The sequence below is a fragment of the Eucalyptus grandis genome, chromosome 6, assembly GCF_016545825.1.
Source record: "Eucalyptus grandis isolate ANBG69807.140 chromosome 6, ASM1654582v1, whole genome shotgun sequence".
Taxonomy (NCBI): Eukaryota; Viridiplantae; Streptophyta; class Magnoliopsida; order Myrtales; family Myrtaceae; genus Eucalyptus; species Eucalyptus grandis.
In genome coordinates this window covers 21,363,833-21,377,516 of record NC_052617.1, presented here as the reverse complement: position 1 = coordinate 21,377,516, position 13,684 = coordinate 21,363,833, and the positions used below count along the sequence as shown (strand labels likewise).

Here is a 13,684-nt window from a genome sequence, read left to right as displayed (position 1 = left end):
ACACAAAAGCAAGGCCTTTGCTTTTCTCAAGGGAATTGAAAATGAAAGTTGAAGAAATGAGTTTATGAGTGAACGATAATGAAATGAGGGCTTGTGTTCTTTTACAAGTCTCCCTCGGTGGTCCCCAAGCCTTTGCTTTTCCTCATGGGAATTGAAAACGAAAGTTGAAGAAATGAGTTGATAAGTGAACGTTAATGAAATGAGGGCTTGTGTTCTTTTAAAAGTCTCCCTCAGTGGTCCCCTCCCCCCCTCCCCCATCAACTAAAACAAGGAAGAAAAGAGTAGAATTAATTTAATCATGGTTAATGCATTAATTGTCTTAGGGTTAAGATAATAAGTGTAGGGGATAAGTGTTTCAATGAAATTGATTCATGTGCCCCCCTATGCTAATTGCTTGAGTGCAAATGGCTTAATATTATAAGTCAAGAGAAGGGATATTATATTTGAAAGATAGAATGCTTCATTTCATTTGGCCAAGTATGAGCAATAATCATTCCGAGCTTAATGAACTAAGGCCAAATTTCATAAGGCAATACATGACCTCATCACTACCAAGCTCTATATTTTTAAGGGGTTAATAAAAAGACACAAATGTGGGCCTTCACCTTTGCTTTAAAAGAATGGGACAAGAAAGGGAAGGAAATGTGGCATAGAACTCTTTTTTTTTTTGATGACCCAGGGAACCCACGCACCGTACCAACACCTGGCCACTCGATTGCGCCGGGATAACGAGGGCAAACCCTGGGCAATGCTAATGGCAGACACCCACCACCCCGACGTCGCACTTAAGATCCCGTGCAGCTAGTGGGATTCGAACTCCTCTCCTTTGGCAAAGGATCGTGGGAGCATTTATCCAACTAGGCTACCGCAGGCGGTGGTGAACTCTTTTTTTATTTGCAAGAATGAGTTAAAACTCTTATTTAAAGCTTGAATACTTGTAGTAGCTTCATAGGATCAATAGAGGGATGTATTTGGAAGCCTTCAGAAGATATAAAATGATAAAAACAATTAACCATTGGTTAAATGCAATGATAACTATGAGTTAAAAATATGTGGTGAAAACTAAATGAGATATGGTCAAATTAAAATGTTACAAATGACTTAATCTTATGGTTCTAAAGTAGATATTTTGATTCAAAATGAGATAGCTTCTCTTTGGTCAAGTAAATGGAATGAGTTATCCATGGTATTAATGGGCTAAGGTTAACATTGATGATGTGATGCACGATGTCAAGGCTAGGCTTAGTTTTGTGTCATCAAGAGCATACAAGAAAAGAAAAATGGTAGAATGAAGAGAGGTGGCATAAATTAAATATTACCAAGTGAATCATCTATAGTTTTCCAACATAGATGTTTTGTCAAGTTACCCAAAATATCTAGTAAACAATATGTAAACATGGAAACCGGTGTCCATTCTACATAATCGGTAAATTCAAAAAATATTTTGAACCCACTAAAATTATTAATGAATGATACCGAAGTAGCATATTAGTTCCCTTCTACAATTAATATAGTGGTTAATCCATTGCCATCATTTTATATCATTACATACATGTCATTATTAATGAACGATATCGAAGGTGCATAACAACTGTGGGATCAAGTGAGGGCGAGAAAAAGAGTGAAGAGGAATTCGTGTGAGTCTAAATAAGTTGTAAACCCATCGAATACTCATTATTTTGAATTTCGTCATTTTAAACTCATTTATACCTAATTTACTGAATATAATTAACCCATATAACAACTCAATTTGTCCATATAAATTTAGAAACGGTACTCATTTTGATATGTCTACATGCCATCATTGGAATTTTTCGAAGTACCTTTTCTGGATGGAGTGAGCAATTTTCTTCCACATTTCAAGATATTTTACGACGGAAAATGACAACCCCAACCAACAAGAATAATAGGAAAAAAAAAACAAAAGACATAGGAGAGAAAAAATCCCCACACAAACCCGTCCACATTCGTGACCCACTCCTGGAAAAAGGAGGAGGAAGAAAAAAAACCCAACTCACTCCGCCCCCATGAAACTGAACACTCCAGCCCCACTATAAATCCCCAAATACGCCCCATAGTCTCCGTCCCACCCTCTCTCCAAAACCTCAACAAACCGCTCTCTCTTTTCTTTCTCTAGATCTTCTTTCTCATTGATCCAAGTCAAATGAACACAACGATTCGTTATGCAATCGTTCCAATCTTCTCACACTTAATATCCAAGTTTAAACTGAATTTAACAACCATCAAACAACCAAGTTAAGAGCATTAAGTAAATCAATTTTATTTTGCCACTATAGTTTTTATTTACCTTGAAAATGACTTGAAAAAATCAAAGCTTTAAACACCTTGAAAGAAAATAATCAAGAACATAATATGAAGAGGAAATACAATAATTGTGATCACTTGAAAAGATAAAAGTAGAAGTTTCAACAACATAAAAGCAAGGCCTTTGCTTTTTGTCACGGTAATTGAAAACGAAAGTTGAAGAAATGAGGGCTTGTGTTCTTTCACAAGTCCCCCTTGGTGGTCCCTCCCCTCCCCTCCCCCCCCACTGACTAAAACAAGGAAGAAAAGAGTATAATTAATTTAATCATGGTTAAGGCATTACTTGTCTTAGGGTTAAAATAATAAGTGTAAGGGGTAAGTGTTTCAATGAAATTGATTGATGTGCCCCCTATGCTAATAGCTAGGGTGCAAGTGGCTTGATACTATAAATCAAGAGAAAAGATATTTATTTGAAAGATAGAATGATTCATTTCATTTGGCTGAGTATGAGCAACAATCATTCCAAGCTTAATGAACTAAGGTCAAATTTCATGAGGTAATACATGACCTCATCACTACCAAGCTCTATATTTTTAAGAGGAAAACATGTGAGGGATTAATAAAAAGACACAACCGTAGGACCTTCGCCTTTGCTTTAAAAGAATGGGACAAGAAAGGGAAGGAAATGTGGCATGGAACTCTCTTTTTCTTTGCAAGAATGAGTTAAAACTTCCTATTTAGAGCTTGAATACTTGTAGTAGCTTCTTAGGATCAATAGGGGGATGTATTTGAAAGCCTTCAAAAGATATAAAATGATAAAAACAATTAACCAATGGTTAAATGTAATGATAACTATGAGTTAAAAATATGTGGTGAAAACTAAAGGAGATGTGGTCAAATTAAAATGTTACAAATGACTTAATCTTATGGTTTTAAAGTAGATATTTTGATTCAAATGAGAGATGGCTTCTCTTTGGTCAAATAAATGGAATGAGTTATCCATAGTATTAATGGGCTAAGGTTAACATTGATGATGTAATGCATGATGTCAAAGCTAGGCTTAGTTTGGTGTTATCAAGAACATGTGGGAAAAGATAAATGGTAAAATGAAGAGATGTCACAAATTAAATAGTACCAAGTGATTTATCTATAGTTTTCCAACATAGATGTTTTGTCAAGTTACCCAAAATATCTAGTAAACACTAAGTAAGCATGGAAACTAGTTTCCATTCTAAATAATTGGCAAATTTAAAAAATATTTTGAACCCACTAAAATTATTAATGAACAATACCGAAGGAGCATGTTAGTTCTCTTCTACAACTAATATGGTGGTTAATCCATTACCATCATTTTATATCATCACATACATGTCAACATTTATCAATTTTCTTTTAACAAATCAAATTCCGAGCAATCACTGTTGCAGACTCCACAAAATTGATATCCATCCATATCCAAAATTCCAAATTAAATAATACTTAACTTTATATTCTAAATATTATCAATAAAGATGAAAATTTTGGATATCACAAGGTCGATCCTCGATCCCAAAAATTAGGGATTCACCCTATGCGGGTTGGTCCTTGGGTTGGGTGCTAGACTAGTTTACCATGCTCACACCTAATAAGGGCACTAAGACATTTTGAGCTGATCCTGAAAGTGTATTAGTAGGAAAGCCCGACCCCATCTTAAATGTGCAAAATGTTTATGAAGGGGGGTTTGACCAAAAAAATCAGACCGGCCCCCGCCCAAGCCCTCCTCATGATCACCTCCGCATGCATATTAGCCATCAATATTACTATAAATAATTTCTCAAATTTGGAAGGTGTTAAGAGTATTTTCGATAGATCAAAACGTTATATACTTTTTGGGAAGGAAATCCATGCGCATATTGATTAACGAATTGGTCATCGAATCCAATGATATAAATGATACTAAAGCATCATATAGGCCATCGAGAGGTTCTTTTTGAACATTTTCTTTAAAAAAAAAAGGGGGAGGGGGGATGCCAATAGGTGTAAAGGACATTTATGGACATTCTCTAGTACATATGATTTTGATAGATAAATTAAATTTCTCGACGATCTTATAGCACCAATAAATCATAGCATTCAAAATGCTATATTATAACAAAAGGAAAAAAAAACAAAGGTTGTATATTGGATCCACTTCCATCATACCATAAATTCATAGTTCAATAACCAAATTTTTAGTGCGAGACTAACTAATATCAAAAGGATGTCTACTAAATATTTTTCCCTTATATAATAAATGTCCTGGGAGAGAGCACCAACAATATAATGCAAACCTTCCCCCACCCCAGGTTCCCAAGCTCGAGTTCGAATCTCCATTTTACGCTCCTTTCAATTTTCATAAGAAAACAAGAATTATTTATCTTGTTGGTATTTCGATATAAATCTCTATATTCACATCTTATTAGATCAGTCAAACATGTGGATTGTGTCGGGTTAAAAATAGTCCAGCCAAATTAATCTATTTAATTTGTCTTGACCCGTTTCCATGCAACACAGATTTCATAACCCATACACACCGCATATTCAATTCGACTGGCTGCGTTTGACAATGGGAAAAAATTCATGATAAATTTTATTATGTCTAACGTTTGGTGCCTGCAATATAAGGAGGATATAGGCCAAATAAAATTATCCCATAAGAAAAGTTGGATAAATGTGGATAGGATTTCTAACATTCATAATAATAAAATTATTTTCCTCAAATGACAATATTCTTAAATTGACAAAATTAAAATTGTATTTCACTATAAATAATAATTGAATTATAATAAAAGAAATTCAAAATAACAAAAAATAACAATTTAGTTATTTTAATTTAATCTTATTTTTATTTATATATTCTAAAATAATCATGTTTTATAAAACAAATTTAATATATAAATATAACTATATATTTATATTTATTACATATTTTTGGTATTTTAGTATTTTAGGTATCTTAGTACAGTTTACTATTTAATAAAATTTTATAAGAGAATGATGGAAGGGGAAGAAAGAAATAAAAAAGAAATTAATTTAGAAAGAGAGGAAAATAAAATTAAAAAAAAAGAATAAAAAAAGTAGGCAAAAGTGTAGGAGAAATTTTTACCATTTCCATTTGTAAAATTTTCAATTCATTTATATTAATATGTTGTTTATACAAATAATATACATGATACTATATAAATATATTCAATCACTAAATAGTATAATCATTGAATTTTATATCTTATCATATCCAATTTAATCCTAATTAAAAATTTAAACAACTAAATATAATCATAGAATATAGAACAAACAATTGTGAGATCAATTGAGGGCAAGAAAGAGAGTGATGAGGAAGTCATGTGAGTCTAAATAAGTTGTAAACTCATCGAATACTCATATTATTTTGAATTTCGTCATTTTAAACTCATTTATAATTAATTTACTAAATATAATCAACCTATATAACAACTCAGTTCATCCATATAAATTTAGAAACGGTACTCTACATGCCATCATTGGAATTTTCCGAAGTACCCGTTTTGGATGGAGCGAGCAATTTTCTTTCAAATTTCAAGATATTTTACGATGGAAAATGACAACTCCCACCAACAAGAATAATAGGAAAACAAAAACAAAAAGACCGAGGAGAGAAAAAATCCCCACACAACAACCTGTTCGCGTCCGTGACAAAAAGAAGGCAGAGGAAGAAAAAAAAAAGCCCGACTCACTCCGCTCCGAAACTGAACACACCAGCCCCACTATAAATCCCCAAATACGTCCCACAGCCTCCTTCCTCCCACCCACCCTCTCTCTCTCTCTCTCCAAAACCCCAACAAACCTCTCTCTCTCCACTCTCTCCAGATCTTCTTTCTCTCTCTAGGGGGGAAAACCATGGACTCGGTGGCTCTGTGGTGCACCGGAGCCCTCATCGCCGGCGGCATCTACTGGTTCGTCTGCGTGCTGGGGCCGGCGGAGCAGAAGGGGAAGCGGGCCACGGACATCTCCGGCGGCTCCATCTCCGCCGAGAAGGTCCAGGACAACTACGACAGCTACTGGTCCTTCTTCCGCCGCCCCAAGGAGATCGAGACCAAGGAGAAGGTCCCCGACTTCGTCGACACCTTCTACAACCTCGTCACCGACATCTACGAGTGGGGCTGGGGCCAGTCCTTCCACTTCTCCCCCGCCCTCCCCGGCCGGTCCCACGCCGACGCCACCCGCCTCCACGAGGAGATGGCCGTCGACCTCATCCGCGTCTCCCCTAACGACCGCGTCCTCGACGTCGGATGCGGCGTCGGCGGGCCCATGCGCGCCATCGCCGCCCACTCCCGCGCCCGCGTCGTCGGCATCACCATCAACGAGTACCAGGTGGCCCGCGCCCGCGCCCACAACAAGAAGGCCGGCCTCGACGGCCTCTGCGAGGTCGTCTGCGGCAACTTCCTCGAGATGCCCTTCCCCGACTCCTCCTTCGACGGCGCCTACTCCATCGAGGCCACCTGCCACGCCCCGCGCCTCGACGAGGTCTACGCCGAGGTCCTCCGCGTCCTCAAGCCCGGCACCCTCTACGTCTCCTACGAGTGGGTCACCACTGACAAGTACCGCGGCGACGACTCCGACCACGTCGACATCATCCAGGGGATCGAGCGCGGCGACGCCCTCCCGGGGCTCCGCAGCTACGCCGACATCGCCGCCACCGCGAGGCGGGTGGGGTTCGAGGTGCTGGAGGAGCGGGACCTGGCGGCGCCTCCCGCCGGCCCCTGGTGGACGAGGCTGAAGATGGGCCGGATCGCCTACTGGAGGAACCACATGCTGATCAAGGTCGCGGCGGCGCTCGGGGTCGCGCCCAAGGGGACGGTGGACGTCCACGACATGCTGTTCAAGACGGCCGACTACTTGACCCGCGGCGGGGAGACCGGGATCTTCACCCCGATGCACATGATCCTCTGCAGAAAGCCCAAGGACTCGCCCCCCGCCGATTCTTAGGTTAAAATCCGCGACCCATGGTAACGACACCCCAATTTCAATGGTTCCCTTTTCGTTCTTCTTTTTCTCGTTTTCTTTTCTTTCGTTGCTGAACTGAGTTATGATGATCACTGAAGATTATTCACTGGGGGAGAGAAAAAAAAAAAAAAAAAAAAAAGAAGAGAAGTTATTCTGGGTTTATTCTGGGTTTTCTTCCTTTTCTTCTTTTGCTTCGATTTTGGGGTATAGCTTCTTCCTTGTTACCCTTTGGGTTTCGCAATTTGAATACTGGTTCAGAAAAATCCCATGGCTGGATCGCAGGCGTTTCCTTACTTTTTTAGCTGGCGCCAGTGCCAGTTCGTGCTTTATCCCTTGCTCGCGATGAATATTGAATTTGGGGATCTCATTTGATGACGCGATTACGCTGAAAAATCTGGACTGAGATACGAGGGCCGGACTCAAACGAGTCAAAGAGGAGGAAACTGAAATAAAAATAATCAAGAATTGACAGCTACGGGAAAAAGATTCCCTTAGGGAAGGTTTTCGCCTTTCCTTTCCTGGATCGCACTGCGCCGAGAGACGACGATCGCCATCGGCCGGATTCGTCGCCGCCCCGCCCGCCGCGATCCGCGGCCCGATCTATTTTAGGTTTCTCCATTTTCTCGTCCCTTCCGGTGAATCGAGGGGCGAGCGCGTACGTGGGTGAGCGTGCGCGCGAGTGAAGGCGAAACTTCCTCTCTAGAGAGAGAGAGAGAGAGAGTGGTGGGGACAGAGCACGAGGCGCGCACATGGAGGGGAGGAGAGAGAGGGACACGAGCTGAAACGGCTAGGTTGGCTCGTCCTGCGTCTTCTTCCTCCTCTGTTTCCTTTTCGAAACCTTTTGAATTCTTTGTCGCGATCGCTTTGCTTTGCTTTGCTTTGATATTTTATTTTATTTACGTTTTTCTCTTTTTCGCAAGTCGATTTGAATGAGCTGGTTGAGAGTGCGAGGGGCGTGAATCGGGAGGCCACGTGGGGTCCGCCCACCCCCGCTTTGGATCTTTCAAACTTTTCGGTTCGCTCCTTTTGTCCTTTCGCTCGTTGTTTTATGCCCCTCGCATCGGAAGGGATTTTCTTATCGTAAAAGCGGATCTCATTTTTGCCGATGGATCTAAATGGATAACCCCAAAATACGTATAAATTTCGAAAATTCAGAAGGAGAAGGAGAGAGAGAGAGAGAAGAAAAGGAGGAGGGGGTGAATTTTTCTATGGCGTGACGACATTCTTCGGAAAAGCTGAGCTGCCGATGTAGTAGTTGGCAACCACGTCCGATGCGAGTCGTCCAAAAGAGTGCGTGCGACCACATCAGAACAGCTACCGCTCGTTCGCATCTTAATATTTGTAAAAGCGGTTCTTGATTTGCTGCCGACGATTTTCAAGCCTGGTCAATAGGACAAGTCAGTATAGTAAGTGGGTGTCCATCATCCGCCAGCACAGGTGAGTTAGGAATGAGACTTACAGCTTTATCGCCCTTCAGTGTCCATCGCTTTCCTCTTACGTTGCGGCCAACGCTGATTGAGCAACGAGTAGCGTATGATTTTTCGAGTGCCGAGCAAAGAAAGACGAAAAAGATCAGTGTATCGAATGACTCGAACCAGATAACTTGTTAAGACTTCTTTCGAGGGGAGTGTTCACAGAAGCGTTAGCGTATACGGCCCTCTCAACGAACCAACGCAGGCCTCTTTGCTCGAGAACTGAATTCGAAGATGTGCACAGGAGGACAAGAAAGCTTAAACCCCAGTGGAATCTAAGTGAACATCCCACTTTTGTCATTTTAGCAAATGAACAGCCTGCATGTTAAAAGAGGAAGATGGTGGGTCACCCTGGGTTGGCTTTGGCATATCCCCTGACAGGGCCAGGGACAGCCTTGCGGCTTACCTGTTACCAGCACATTCAGGCAAGCGATGCTCACGCAGAAAGACAAAAGAACATGCCAAACCTTCGATCCCCCCCACATGTGGGGACGACCGGGAGCTAGAGTGCTGCTTCTTTGCAGACCTCTGAAGCTTCAACGTCAGCTCACGGGGCTCGCGGATCTGAGATCCGAACTGGCAGGGAGCTGAACAAGTACCTAGAAAAACTTTTAAACAATGGTCTCAAACTGGACCACTGTAAATGGATTTCGATTGGTGACTCACCAATACGTTGATGCATAACAGATCAGCAGCGCACGTCTTCCAAGCAGAGCAGCGACATGGATTCATCTAACATCACGCTTGGTCAAAATAAAGAGTTTTGAGGCAAATAATTTGCCCACTAAGTCACGATACGCCAGTGCTAATGGAGGGCCTGGCTATCGCAATGCTGACTCCAAAGGTTCATAGTCATTGGTGCGGTCAGGAGCTTTGTAAATAATTATACTAACTAATCTATGAAGAAGGTTACAATTTGATCCTCAAGCCGTATGAAAATGGCTCGTGCTCCGTAATCTCAATACGCAAGTAGATCCCAACAACAGGGGAGTGAAGTTTGCAGAAATGAAAGTTAGATCCAGCAGAGAAAACTAATAAAAGGAGTTTCTCAATAACCAACACGATCAAGCAAATGAACTATAATCTGAATTGCAAGCTACATGACAGGGGACAGCTCTATCATATGAACCACAAACAATAGTGTGTTCATTAGGCTCCACTGCAAATTTATGTACAACTGCATTCAGGTGTGCCGAACTAAGATGTATATCCAACATCATGCTATGCTGCAGCACCATAGTAGTGGTGGAAATGCCATATATCTCAGATGGATCATTATCCAAATAGGTCTAACGTTTAAATTGTATCCCAAATGCATGAAAACATATGTGGCACGTTACCATCTATAGTACTATGCTGAATGCAATTAGAGTCGAAAGGAGTTCAAAGACCAACGAAACTAAAATATCAACTTCTTCATAACCGAAAAGGCGAGAGAAATAAAACTTATGCACATTCCCTGGCATCATTTTATAGGGTCTTATAATGGAAGAACTTGGTTACAAGTTCTACAAAGACAGGCATATCTCAGATACACCAAGCATCACAAGGCAGAAGATCACACTTGGTTGGGAATAAGTTCTTAATTGGAAGATGAAATTCTACAGAGACAGGCACATCTCACATACACCAAGCATCACAAGGCAGAAGATCTTACTTGATTGGAAGATAATACTCCATTTTTCCATAGTTTGAGTGCTTAAGGCACACATATTCAAGCAGAATCCTTATTCTGAGAATGCTGGAACGCATTAGCTCCATAGATATCCATCACTTGACGTATATCGGGATGAAGTCTTTCAAGCAATCATATATTATCTAAGAATGAGGTATTAAACTCTAAAGTTGCTCTAGAAGTGCCAGTGGTGACCGGCAGCTGCCAAAACAAAACTTTGTAGTGTTTCCAGAAATCATGACTAGCTAGGCAAAACTATCTATTTTATAAGAGGAAGCGACAAGGCAACCAGCCAATAGAGGACCAAAAATTCTATAAGTTGGCTCAAATTGTCAATCTTATTTCTTTAAATTTTCAGCTGAATATATCTTTTTTAAAGAAAAAAAAAGTGATCAGGAGGGGGCAGGAGCCAACATCAGCCCCCTACTTCACCAGCCACAATCAAGAAAAAGCATTTGGATATAAGGAGCAAAATGTTAATGCTTGGTTTGAGTTAGCACATTGAGAACAGATAGCAATTTGCAAGGACTGGAGTAAAATAGAGCTACGGCATGGAAATGCGTTAACATGAACAGGTTTTACAAGAATAAAGGTTTCACGATGAAAGCAATGACAGTTTTAATTTGACTATATGATCACTAGATGTTACACCACATATTATGGATACATAGTTGTTCAGTCAAAATATTGACTTCGTACAAACAAAGGGAAAACACAGTGGTCTCAAGTTTGGAATTGATGAAATTATTCACTATTTTCTGGACCTGAACAGAGGAGATGATCCGTAAGAGGATTTTTCCTCATACAATTAAGTAGAAAAGGGAATTCCAGAGCAAGAGAGATCACCAATAAATATGTTTCATACCAAAATTTGCTTTGAGTTACAAACAAGCAACAAAGTATAGTTCCACATTGAAGAAATGTAGGGAAAACCTACAGTACCAAAATGAACCGATGTATTGTTGCACCGAATAAAAGTCAAATGCTAAACTCTAATCAAATGCATTTCAAGATGATGAAAAACAAAAAAGATTGTCAGGGAACTAATGCTAGGGCATTGTGTAACTTACTTGACCTGCATATGCAGGTGAGCACATTCCTACAAAGGTCGAGTAACGAATCCCCTATCCACCATTTTCTCCACTAACTCCTCATGCTTCTTCAGCTGCCCTGCCTTCCTAAGCTGCTCTAGAACCATCTGATAAACAGGCAAACCAGGTTTCAAGCACTTGGCTTGGATCATTTCTAGAAAATACTTGTAGGCATTGTTCCAATGCCCCATCCCACAGTACATGGAGATCAAAATCCGGTATGTGTTCACATTGGGCTCCACATTATTCTCATCCATTTCCTTCTTCAACTTGATGACCATATCAGTTGACTTTGAGTCGGAGAACATCCGCATCAGTATATTGTACGTCACTGTATTAGGCAGACATTTCAAGTCCTTCATCCTAGCATACAACCTGTGAGCACCGTTTACATCTCTCAATTTCGCAATGCATCTAAATATCGGATTGAAAGTGGATGCATTGGGGCTGCAGCCTTTCTTAACCATCGAATTAAGCACCTTCATAGCTTCCTCATGACTTTCGTCTTTACAATGAGTCTCAATGAGAAAATTATACGTTATTGTATCCGCAGGACACCCGAGCCTCTTCATCTGATTATACACCTGCAACACCTTCTCGGTCCTGCCGGCTTTCACATGAACTCGCATCAAATTGTTAAAGGTTATCGAATTCGGTGTGCACCCAACATCAAGCATCTCCGCAAAAACATCATGGGCACGGGTAATTTGCCCACACCTACACAGAGCATCAATCACAATGCTATAAGTATACACATTGGGCTTTATCCCCAGCTTCTTCATGTCCCCAAACACCCTCTCCGCCTCAGAGATATTACCAGCTCGGCACCACCCGTGAATCAAGCTAGTGTACACAACGACATCAGGCTCAAACCTATCCTTCAGACTATCAAAAAAGGATTGAGCTTCGACTGCCCTCCTCTTCTTACTCAACATACTGATAACAATCGAGAAGGCGACCTTATCAGGCCGGCAATCATACTCCTCCATCCGGTTAAAGGCGTGGACAGCCTCGGCGGCCAATCCCGCCCTAACATAACGACGAATCAAAATCGCGAAAGTCCCGATCTTAATCTCGATACCTCGCGACTTCATGGCGTCTATCAAGTGCCACGCCACGTCGAACTGGCGCACCTTCCCGGCGAGGTCGATCATCTCGTTGTAAGGAGCGGGGGACGCGAGCTCCGCCTGCGCCGCGGCCCAGTTGAAGAACGCGAGCGCCTGGAGGAAGGGGATGCCGTGGCGGAGGTCCCCGCATTTCTCGACGACGCGGCGGACGACGGCGGGGGAGAGGGAGCGGGAGCCGGAGCCGGGGGGATAGGCCCGGGCGAGGTCGAGGGAGAGGGCGGGGATGGCGAGGCGAGGGTCCGGCGGGGCGAGGCCGAGGGTTCCGACGGGGCTGGGGTTCCGGCGGTGGTGCTCCCTGATCAGGGCGTGGAGGTTGTCGGCCACTAGGGTTTCTTCGGGGGAAAGAGGAGGAGAGGGGGCGAGCTCGGGAGGCTCGCGGCTTCCGGGCCCTCCTCCTCCTCCTCCTCCTTCTTCTTCTCCTTCTTCGCGTTCTTGAAGGTGGCTGGTGGAGTAAGAGAGAGGACTGCCGGAGAGAGGGGTGAGGCGGAGGCGCGCGCCTCGCTTGAGCAGCGCCATCGTCGATGGCGGCTTCTGAAGAAAGCTCGCTGTCGGTCGGGTGTTGCAACGGCGGGGGCGAAGACGAGGCTGAGCAGAAATGGTTACCTACTGGAAACGACGACGTTGGTCGTGTATCTCAATCTCCCCCTTGCCTTCTCTGGCGATTGGCGACTTTTGTTTGTTTTTAAAGTGCATGATAACGCTTCTTCGCGGGGATAATTTCTTTTCAAAAGTAGTTATTAGTTTCTTTTTAGAAGTAGTTATTTTTTATTTTTACTCGGGAAATAATTTCTGAGTAAAATAAAGTTAAAGTGGCTGCCGCTCATTGCCACTATCTTGCATTTGCCCGTCGCCTACCACTACGGGATCGCCGCCGACTGTCGCCACCGATTCCGCCGACCGCCGCCACACAATCACTGCCCATAGCCCATTAGCCGTTACCTCCCGTGGCCGCTCGTCCGCCTCTAGCGGCAATCGTGCGGTGACAGTTGGCGACAATGGTCAATGGTCGGTGGAAACGAGTGATGGCAATGGCGGCGGCCGTGACGGCAGTCG

At 42.4% G+C, this 13,684-nt stretch overlaps 2 protein-coding genes across 2 annotated transcripts; one reads left to right on the top strand and one right to left on the bottom strand.

Moving 5' to 3' along the window:
• The first annotated feature begins 6,055 nt into the window (after positions 1 to 6,055).
• Positions 6,056 to 7,529, top strand: LOC104448882 (24-methylenesterol C-methyltransferase 2). Its single transcript, XM_010062812.3, has one exon. The coding sequence runs from the start codon at positions 6,160 to 6,162 to the stop codon at positions 7,246 to 7,248; it is 1,089 nt and encodes a 362-aa protein (XP_010061114.1). The 5' UTR covers positions 6,056 to 6,159; the 3' UTR covers positions 7,249 to 7,529.
• A 3,724-nt stretch (positions 7,530 to 11,253) lies between these two features.
• On the bottom strand, positions 11,254 to 13,274 carry LOC104448880 (pentatricopeptide repeat-containing protein At1g20300, mitochondrial). The gene has a single exon (XM_010062811.3). It carries the CDS (start codon positions 13,145 to 13,147, stop codon positions 11,513 to 11,515), a length of 1,635 nt encoding a protein of 544 aa, XP_010061113.2. The 5' UTR covers positions 13,148 to 13,274; the 3' UTR covers positions 11,254 to 11,512.
• Between the last annotated feature and the right edge of the window lie 410 nt (positions 13,275 to 13,684).